Source organism: Rhea americana, unplaced genomic scaffold (genome assembly GCF_003343005.1).
Source record: "Rhea americana isolate MKP2758 unplaced genomic scaffold, rheAme1 scaffold_202, whole genome shotgun sequence".
NCBI classification, from domain to species: domain Eukaryota; kingdom Metazoa; phylum Chordata; class Aves; order Rheiformes; family Rheidae; genus Rhea; species Rhea americana.
In genome coordinates, this window is record NW_028186173.1 from 1,635,627 (window position 1) to 1,646,329 (window position 10,703).

Sequence of the window (10,703 nt, forward strand, 5' to 3'; positions counted from 1 at the left end):
TGGGGGGCAGGGAGGAGCCTCCGAGGGGGGTGGTGGCAGCCTGTGAGGGGGACCTGGGGGTGCTTCCCCCCCCAAGACAGGTGGGGAGCCCCTGAGGCGAGCAGCAGCCCCCACAGCCCGGAAACAGGGCGCCTTCCGGCTCCTCGCCCGTTGCCSGTGGTTGGACGCCCCTCCAGGAGCACTGGCGACGTGGCGGACAGCAGCACAGAGGCCTCGACGGCAGCCCGCGGTGTCTGGGCTGCTCTGGGCCTTGCTGGCCTTGAGCTGGAGCCGAGCAGAGTTAGGCTGGCCGTGTGAGATCCAGCTTTGAAGTTGGCGCTGCTGGGGGTAGGGGATTGGGTGGTGGTTCTGTGATGTGTGAAGACGGATGAGCTGCAGACTGAATACCAATGTGCCAGTGTCAAATCTCTGTACAGTCAACTGGCAGGTTTTACGCCATGCTGTTTTGGTGCTTCTGAGTTGAATTTCAGATAATCTCAGAAAACCCACATAAACCAAAAGGATTGCAGATTTTTCTTTCTCAAGGCATTTTGTAATGCAGTTCGGAGACACTCAGATGACTTTGCAGGAGCTGGCTTTGGTCCAGCAGAGCTGGTGCTGATGAATTAGAGCTAATAAGCTAAGCTAATTAGTTAGCTAATTAGAGCTAAGGGTTCCTGTGGAGACATTTTACTTGAAGAGAGAAATCACTCTTCATGTCTTTTTTGTCTTTTTTTTCTTTTAAGGGCTTTATTGGAGGATATGGCATATGGATCTTGTTCAGTCCGCAGTCCTGTATAGTGTAATGACCCTCATCAGTACCTATCTAGTAGCTTTTGCATATAAGAATGTCAAGTTTGTCCTCAAACACAAGTAAGTTTGCTGACTTTTGAAGTATGACTTAATTATTAAAGAAGCTGATGAAAAGAGTATTTACAGAATATTTTAATGAGTAAAAATAATATAATGAAGAACTACTTTGTCCTGAATTTTGCTGTGTTTTGATATTCCGTTGTATTAGTTCCTGAATTGCTTTAACTCAAGACAAAATAATAAAGTGCAAACTTTGAAATTGTAGTGGGAAAGTTACAAATCAAATGTTAAAAAATCAGCTTTGCTTCTTGCGCACGCTTCTCTTGAAAGACCTTCACAACAGTTTAAGAAGCAGCACAATTAAAAATTGAACCTCCTGCTTTTGAAAGAGTCTCTCCAGCAAGATAAATGGTTGCTAATATGAAAATGTTTGTGCTCAGCATGGACAGAGCAATTACTGACTCTTCTTAAAACGTGCTTATTGCCTTGAGATTGTTAAATTCAAAGTCAGAGGCCAGGACAGGGGGGAGGGCATTTTGATGAGCAATTGAGAGACTTCTTTGTTTGTTACAGTATCTCTTTTATAGTTGGTTTCTGTCATCTTTCTTGTAGTTACAGAATCAACTAGTCTTCTCAATTAGGAGTACAACAAAATAGCAAAACCACCCATATTTTCTTTGGCTATTGCCAGAAACTACATTTGACTATGTTTTTAGTAATTTGACTATTACTTACTTTCCTCTGGAAAATCTGTTCAATATCTTGGCTGATTTATTCTTCACTATAAATACAACTTGCTATAATCCATATAATTCATTTTTTAACGTTAACATAAGTGGTGCTTCTTACAGAGTAGCACAGAAAAGAGAAGATGCTGTTTCCAAAGAAGTTACTCGCAAGCTTTCTGAGGCAGACAACAGGAAGATGTCTCGTAAGGAGAAGGATGAAAGGTAATCCTCTGTTTCCTTCTTTCTTTCTTTTGCTTGTAATATCGCCAAGTATCTTCAAGCTGTAGATGGGATTCTAGAGACTGTCTGTTCGTCTGTTTTATGTATATATTCCAGTAAGAGGAAGCTGTACTATCAGCTCTTTGTTCATCTATAAAGCTTTTTTGAGGTGAGTTATCAATGACATGTCACAGACTTTGAAACTTTTATCAGTAAGGGCTCATAAGGCAACCACTCTGTCCTTGAGCTGCAAAGCAAAACACCTTTTCATACAGGCCTTCTAATAACTATCTGAAGAGTAGCATCATGGATGTCATTAGAAATAACAAAAGTTCCTTTTCTTAAGGACAGGTTAGTTCAGGGGTTTCCAAAGTTTGTAAAGTATTTTGTGTAGCAGAGTACAAGTTCCTTCACAAGAGCATTTCCATATACTGCCAGGCTGTATTTGCTAGTCAGTATTTGTCACTCTGAATGGTTGCAACTAGCAAAATTGGATATGCAAAATTCCAATGTAATAGGTCTTATATTAATATATCCAAGTTAGTCCTGATGATATCAGGAAGCACTTACTGTCTAGTAGAGTAAAAAGGGGGCATCTAATCTAATACTAAGAATTGAACCGTTAGCTGTTTGGAAAAAAAGCCCCTTTAAGTGCTAGGCTATCTAACAGATACAAAGTCATAAAAAGCAGTGTTATTTATAGGTTGCTAAGTTTGATGTGCATGATGGTAAAACAAACATAAGACAGTTACATATGGAAGTGCATAGTATATATAAGGTTTTATCTTTAACTAATGAGCTATTAGTTCTTACTGTGCCCTGTCTTTTAGAAGTGGACTATTACAAGAGCAGCAATATGTAGTTTATTACAGTTTATCAGGTGTCAGTCTCTTCATAAAGCTGTGTGTGTGTGTCAGGCCACATATTTACTTACAAATGTGTGAAATAATGTCTCTACTGGTACACAGAATTCTGTGGAAGAAAAATGAAGTTGCAGATTATGAAGCAACAACTTTTTCCATCTTTTACAACAATACCCTCTTTCTGGTCTTGGTCATCATTGCTTCATTCTTTGTGTTGAAGAACTTCAACCCAACTGTGTATCCTTTATGAGTGCACTTGAAACAACTAGAATCCTATTTCTATTCGTTATCATTTGCAGCTGTGTTTGTAATCTGGGTTGTGAGATTAAGACTACTYTTTAGAGATGTGCGGGTAGCGCCTCCACTTGGAAACACTTGAACATACAAATGGAGAGTACCAAAAAACTCTCTGGCTCACATAAATGATTTGTTATCATCTGACACTAGATGTTTTAAGGGTATCACCTGGACAATCTACAGAAATTCTTGTGGTGCTGCCATTTCAGATGCAATGGTTTGTGCAATAAGGACGCAGTTTACAGTCATATGGAAACGTTGTGTTAGGGTTACTTGACACATGCTGTTACTTTACAGAATTGTTTAGTTTCAGGAAGTTCATAAGTAAAACTGTCTTTTACTTAAGTAAATACATACTGCCAATAAGTGCTGCATACGTTAATGAAAGATCTGCTGTATTTAACATTTATAATATCTTTTAAATGAACAAACTAAACTTTATAAGTATTTTAATTTTAAATTTAAGTATACTTGTAAATTCAGCATCTTGCTATAGCTTGAAATACAGCCTAGAATCAAGGCTATGGTGTTGCAATGCCTATTTTAAAACTCTGACAAAGGATAACAGTTTCAATGCCTTTTTTTGTTTAGCAAATATCCTTTGCTAAAAGTTTTGTGCAAAAGAAAGTTGGTTGTGGTACCTTAAAAGTTTATATCCTTAACCTTTTCCCTACAGAAACTATATTCTTTCTATAAGCGCTTCGTCGGGACTAATTGCCCTGCTATCTACAGGATCCAAGTAGACAAAAAAAAAAAAAAAAAAAAGCCAGCAGTTAATTTCTGTGGGAGGGTTCAGTTTCCTTACAAAAGTTTAAGGGTGGAAGCGGACTACTTTTTCTATAATGTGACTGCTTGAGGGTTTTGGGGGAGAGCGTTTGAAAAGAAAATGAGTGAACTATATTTACTTTTGGTATCTTTACAAGGTATTATTCAATAATTGAATGAATCAGATTTGTTACTTAGCAGAGAAAGAAGGCGGCATGTGAGCAGTTACCAAGCATAACTTGTACGAAGCACTTCATAGGTGTCTTGGTACTGCATATTACGCAGTGGCACGGAACAGCTGTGCTCAGAACCGTTAACAGAATTTGGTGACTGTTACAGGAGCCGAACTCACCGATCATAAAAAGTGACAATCTGCCGTTTATCATTGTAACTTGAAAGGTTTTAATAAAAAGGAGGCTTTTTTGTCAATTAATTCTTTGTATTTCCATTCTGAATTTCTGGAAATGGAGATTTTCTTGGGCAGGCTGCATGTGTTGGTTTGTCACGTCGAAAGAGAGGTGTCATCTCAAGTCAGTGTATGTACTATTTTCCTGGGAAGACTCTTCATTCTTAAACAGCTTTGAGCCGTGGACAGAACCAAAGCAGTGTCCTGGGAAAATGGTTTGGAATTGGTTTGAATGTAGTGGTTTTGTTTTTCATTTTGCTTTTTTTCATGCTATCAGTGAAACAGATGATCCACATTGTGATTAAATTGTACTAGTATTAATGTAGTGTATTATAAAAGTTACTGATATTGCCATTACAGACATAGTATCCTCAACAAGAAAGAGCGAGCCTATAATCAGATTTGAAGTAAGAATTACTGTGCTAATCTGTATACTCTAATAAGATTCATCTTCATGTAAAATGTAGTAAAACAAAGAATCAGCAGGTTGCAGTCTTAAAGTGCCCTGGCTTTAAGTATCTTGCTTGGCTTGGCTTCAAGTATGCTTAGCTTGTAGACTTTCCCATTACAAATTGAAATAATGTTTTACTGTTCTAGGTAGTCAGGTAACTTTTCAGCTTGATTAGTTTCCTAGTCTGACTTGTATCACTGGTGTGTTCTAGGGCTATTACACAAGAGGCACAAATGAGAGCTGGATTCAAATGATTTGTGACCTCAGCAGAAAAGGCAAAGAAATGTATTTCTGATACTTTTTTTGAAGTGTTCCATATCCATGTGAATTTCAAGTGTTCTGTTTCAATAATGCTATTAAAAAAGAATTTTCTTACTAAGCTAATGCTGAGGGCAGAAGAGTAATACTTGAGACATTAAAATATCCATATTTGTCAGCATTTGCAAAAGCCTGATCAAGAATTTTCCACTGTTCTTGATGTTAATCCCAAACTGCAGTCAGCAGCAAGCTAATTCTGACAAATCCAACCACAGCAGTGTCAAAAAATAGCACCTACATTTTCCAGTGCCTGTGGACTATTACATATTTCTCTCTTCAGCATCTTTTTGGAATTGTGATTGAGATTTTTTTTCCCCTCCAGTCTTCAATTCCACTGTGTAATTTGCTTTAATTTTTTTCCCAGTAAAGATAATATTACTGATTTGTTTGTAGTCGTGAAAATTCCATTGGTTCTGGTACACTTTAGAGCTGTCAGTGAAAATTACTTTTCTATTTAGTCACTTAACACTCTGAATTATCTTGATTATTTTCCCTCAATATGGGTGGATTTTTCTTTATTATTCCTGCTTATTAGCTATTAAAAGGATATTTGCATATTACTGCTGCTTGCCTTGCATAATTGTATTTCCCTTGGCCTATCCCTTATTACACAGGATATTTTATGTGTGTGTGTGTGTGTGTATATATATATATGTGTATATATATGTGTGTGTGTGTGTGTGTGTGTATATATATATACACACACACACACACATATATATATATATACACATACATATACATGTATTTTTTTCTTTTAATCAGTTAGGATTTTTAAAGTCCTCAATAAAAAATTCATTACTGCAGAAGTTAGACTAGTATATAGGACAGTATGAACTTAAATATGGCACTAAATATAAATATTTAGCATGTATAAAACAGTTCTAACATACATTTATAAAATCATAATCAARCATAATGCCAGATTCACCATTCTGTAAGCAACTGGACTTGAAGGTTGCTGTTTTGCTTGTCATTGTTGACTTTTTTTTTCCCTCTCATAACTTCTACCAAAACTATACAGTAATTAATTCAGACACATAATAGACAATGCTGATGTTCTTTTTACTTGTCAGTGTTTGTAGAGATGAAGACTAGCTGCAGGTATTTTTCAGGAAACCTGTCATCTAGAGAAAAGTAAATTGAAGCAGCCCTTTCTTCTGCTATTACTGTCAGTTCACCGAGTCTTTTATTAACAGTTTTTCATCTTACTTTTTTTTTTTTTTTTTTTTTTTTTTTTTTTAATAAGCAGTCCCTGAGGCCTGAAGCATATTATGTGCCAGAATTTTTTGGAGAGAAAATGTTGCAGAATTGGCAGCCTGAGACAAAAGGATTTTTTGTTGTTTGTTTTTAAAACAAAAGGCAAATCTATTCTGTGGACTTCTTCAAAAAAACTGTGATATTTTGTAATACTCACTACCAGATGCACCCAGCTTCATATGTGTGACACTGAAAGTTAGCCTAAAGCTAGGTTAATACCTGGCATCCCGTTGTCCTCTGACGGAGTCTGAGAACAAGCTGACTTTTAGCTTTTTCAACAAGTAAGAGACAATGCCATCTCCTTTTTAGTAAAAAAAAAAAATAAAATAAAAAAAATAAATAAATAAAAGAAAAAAAGGGGGAGTTTACTATATTTGTAATAATACACTGTTGGATTCCCATTTAGATGAGGAAGAAGAAAAGAGAACACTAAGTTGTATCCCCAGAGGTGAAAAAGGGAACAAGTCTGTTACTGGGAAAATAATTCCCTCAGTAACTGTATGAAGCCAAAGCCCATGTCTTGCTCATAAAGGTGACTTTTTTAAAAAAACACTTACTTAAATAGTAAATTTTCATCCAGAAAATACACAGTAAGTATTGCAGTAAGATATGTGGCCCACAGCAGAGAAAATAATTGATACCTGGGAGATGACAAGCACTTCAGTGGATGTCTCCAGCTCTGCTCCAGTGACTAACCAGCCCAGGGTCATTTTGGAGGCGCTGACTGCTGAAGTGTAGTAGGATTTCCATGAATTATAATGGGAATGTCCTCAAGATGTTATTTGCAGGCAAAAGTATTATTTATGATTGGCGTGACTCTTAGTAGTCTAACTTTTAAAGTACCTTCTCCGAGATGTGCAGCACATGGCAAAATCAGCCCTGCAGTCAACAGCTCTGTTCCGTATTTGTGGGCAGATGTCRTCTTCCCTTGTCCTAAACGGGTACAGTTAAAGATTAGCGTTTTTGCTGTGGAATGCTATGTACTCGTTTTCAGCGTAATTCACACTACAATGGCACCGTACTTTTTAACCAGTGCGCTTCCTTTTCATAAACAGTATTACTATTAGTAATATGTCTCTTAAGTATAAAATCAGATGCACAAAATGCTTTTATTGTGTCCAAGCAGAAGTCAAAGTCAGATTGCAGTTCCTGATATACAGCAACTAAGTTCATTTACACATACCATAGCTCATTGAATTAAATACAGGAAAAGAAAAAACAAATTAAGTATCTGTCTGTGTGGCACCAAAGTGCTGTGCACACTTTGCAGATATCATGAAGTTAAGGGAAATAGAATACAAGGGTCCTACAAATACTGTACATAATCGTACCCTTCAGGAAGTATGATTATTCAATACAAGTGTGATATATGTACTGAAATCATAGGTGCATTTTACAAAGCAAAGTCATGGTAAAAATATAATGTGGTTCTTAAAATGGGCAAATTAATGTTGACCATCAACTCCTTAGAGGGATGAAACGCTCACCAAAAACCTCCTACTCATTTAAAATGTATCTTAAAAATACTACGCATTTACTCACGCCCGATTCCAGAACAAGTTAAAGCGAAATGTAGCCCTCCACCAAAATACATACCTGATTGATTGTTCTGTTATTTTTCAGCAGCTTTATATAATACATGTTTAAAAGTAGCTATATCCTTAAAAGCTCATGAATATTGGAACTTGCAATAATTATGTCTACAAGCAGGCAAAAGTAGAGGCAGACTTCCGTAAATTGCAAAAAACAGCATCTTATGGATTCATTGGTTTAAAATCTGCGTAGAACTAGAATTCTGCAAACAGCAGTTGTTTTCATTAACCTGCTAGGCCTGTTCAGGCTCTTACTCTGCTCTTCGGACTTGTACTCAGAAGTACTTCTTCTTAGGAGCACTCCACGTCTGAAATAATCAGTATAGTTAGGAGTTGAGCTATAGGATTTCTAACTAATTTTCTGACTTAAGTCCCTTATTCAATTACAAACTAAATCTAAAGCCTGTATTCAGCATAAAAAAAATCAAATGGAAAATTTGAACTTGCTCGTTCTGTTAATCTAACTGAAGAAACTATAGTTGGAATTTCCCATATGTGGATTTATTAAAACCTTAAGTTGTATCTGGCTTTATTCATTGAAAAAATATATCTGTACATCCTTCTTAAATTACCAAGTACCTAAAGGTTATAAATTATTTTTTGCTTTACATATGTTTTTCACAGCACAAGCATGAGGTGCTAAGAGTAAAGTAAAAACTGATGATTTCAGTTGAAGGTAAGAAAATACGAGATCATTCTCAGTTGTAAGAGAGATCAACTGTGCTTTTAAATTCCACTGCAGATTGGTAGCAACAGCACACATCTCGAAGGATCCAGTAACAGTAGACACCGAGCAGCAAGCTGCTGAATGATTCTCATGACCGGATATTAATTCAGTACTGTACTACGCGTACAGAGCACTATTTTAAACCATGCAGTCCAGGTAAGTCATGCATTGCATTATGATCTGTAGTCCTTCTTGCTGTAGGGCTTATTTCCCAGAATATTATCTATTTCATTTACAATATGTGATGTCATCTTTGGAAGAACCTAGGAGTAGAAGAAAACCCATGTTTAATTGAGCTTCCATTAAAAATAGTCACCGGATTTTCCAAATTTAAATCTAGATTTATCAAATAATGTCCCCTCTGTTTTCTGTGTGGGGAGATGGGTGTGACAAATATTTGTCTAGTGCCTTTTTCCTCTAAGGGAAAATGATTGTAGTACCTTGTGAAGAATCACTGAACTGCTCCCAAACTTTATACACAATGCCCGAAGTTACTCAACTGCGCTGCGAAGGAAGCCGGGGAAGGAACGCCGGAGGAAACTTACTTGTGAAAAGCGGCAGAGAAAGTTAAAGCCMGTGCACGTGAGATGGGACCTGTGCTTTTTTAGGGACCACGGTTGAAGACATAGCACAGAATATATCGTAAGACGTCCTGGGATCTGGTCATTTGCTTTTTCAAGTCAGCTTTTGATCAGTATTAGAGGAACACGTTAAGCCTGCCACTGCCACCCCCTCGTTGCTGAATATGGGTGCAACTCGCACAGCGGGCCGGCAGTCGTGGAGGAGTGCAGTCGGCTTGCCTAGCTGATGCGACTAACCCGAAGCGTAACAGGCCTGACACGAAATAGATACCAAACCTTTATGAGGAGCGTGAGGGCACTAGTTTCAAGGTATTCTAATGGCACCTTGAAATAACTCCAAAGAGACTAAAGCAGTAGCTAAAATACCAACACTTAAATTTAATTACCAGTGCTTTGATTTGTAGCCTCTGTTGGTACTTGCCTGTATGGCTCCAAGGTTCTCGATCAGCTGCTCCGGGTTGGAAGATCCCAGCAGGACAGAGCTGACCCCCTCGTTTCGCAGGCACCAGGCTGGGGGTAAAGTTACGAGAGGGTCAGGGGCACAGGGCTCCCTACAGCACCCTAGTACAGATGCTTGCCCTGAAAACTGCAAACATTGCAGACTTCAAAACAAGAGGGAAACAACTCCTTTTTGGACACCTTCCAAAGGTTTTGAACCTTTTCATCCGTAGCACCCCGCCACACACAAAAAAAATGTGTATAGATGCAGAGAGCCCTGTAGAGTACACGTGATGCTGCTGACAGGGACTTGCTATTTTTCATGTTTTTTCACAGACTCCTTTTATGAGGTCCGAGGACTGGTAGACTGTAGGTTGAAAGCAATTACTACAGAAAAACATGTCTATAAAGGAATTCTTTTTCTAATATTTGTCAAAGTTTCTCTCTCTATTTGAAAATAGCAACACTTTCGGAAGCTGTCAGTTTTCAGGTCACTTGAGTCATTTCTAATCCTATTAAACAGGATAATTATGTGTCATGTTGATACTTCCCTTTTCCATTTTTAAATATGCTCTTTCTTCTTGTTCTCACAGACTGAAAATTAGTAACGCTTGATTCACCGCATCTGCATCATTCAGCATTTAGCGTCCTCTGCCCCTTGGCCTGCCTCCTCGATCACGTAGCGCAGGGCTGCTCAGTCTGGGGAAGGCATGGCCCCGTGCTTCCTGCCTAAACTCTTTAGGGGTACGGCCTGTCCTTTCCGGACGGGATGAGYGGGAAGGGAAGCAGTAGTCCTGGTGGGAATGTACCACGGATTTAGTAGGGAAAGCAATTAGTAAAGATACTGGTGCTTAAATGATTCGCCCGCCAACGGAGGAGCTAAACCTTTACAGTGCGAACAAGATTTGGGTTGCGCTGGTCTTCCAGCGACCCAGAAGCTCAGAGGTGTCCTCTCCATTTCCTGGTATCTCCCTTCTCACGGCCAAGGGGCGCTGAACCGCGCGTTGCTGATGGACGCAGAGAGGCGCAGTGAAAATCGCGACGTCCTCGTGTGACTTACCGACGGCAAGCTGAGGTAGTGTGCACCCGAGCCGCTCCGCAATGGGGCAGAGGTCCTTCAGCTTCACTTGCTGCTTTCTTCCTTCTTCGCTTACGATTTTTTCTTTTAACCACTGGTAGCACTAGAGAGCAATTACCGTGCAAACAACCGTTAGTGATAATCTTCCAAAATGCAAACTCTAGGGCAATTATTACCATCTCTTAGGA

General features: G+C 38.6%; 2 protein-coding genes across 2 annotated transcripts in view; one reads left to right on the plus strand and one right to left on the minus strand.

Annotated features, from left to right (window-relative positions):
- Positions 1-707: 707 nt before the first annotated feature.
- On the plus strand, positions 708-4,097 carry SSR3 (signal sequence receptor subunit 3). The gene is made up of 4 exons (XM_085304073.1): positions 708-852; positions 1,644-1,742; positions 2,708-2,839; positions 3,576-4,097. Exons 1-4 carry the CDS (start codon positions 749-751, stop codon positions 3,640-3,642), a joined length of 402 nt encoding a protein of 133 aa, XP_085160199.1. The 5' UTR covers positions 708-748; the 3' UTR covers positions 3,643-4,097.
- Positions 4,098-7,189: 3,092 nt separating this feature from the next.
- Positions 7,190-10,703, minus strand: part of KCNAB1 (potassium voltage-gated channel subfamily A regulatory beta subunit 1) — a 5,634-nt gene continuing 2,120 nt past the window's right edge. Inside the window, exons 4-6 of the mRNA XM_085304074.1 lie at positions 10,498-10,618; positions 9,421-9,509; positions 7,190-8,681 (exon numbers count right to left, since the gene is read on the minus strand). Coding sequence (XP_085160200.1) covers positions 8,592-8,681; positions 9,421-9,509; positions 10,498-10,618 — 300 coding nt within the window. The 3' untranslated portion in view covers positions 7,190-8,591. The remainder of the gene's footprint in view (positions 8,682-9,420; positions 9,510-10,497; positions 10,619-10,703) is intronic.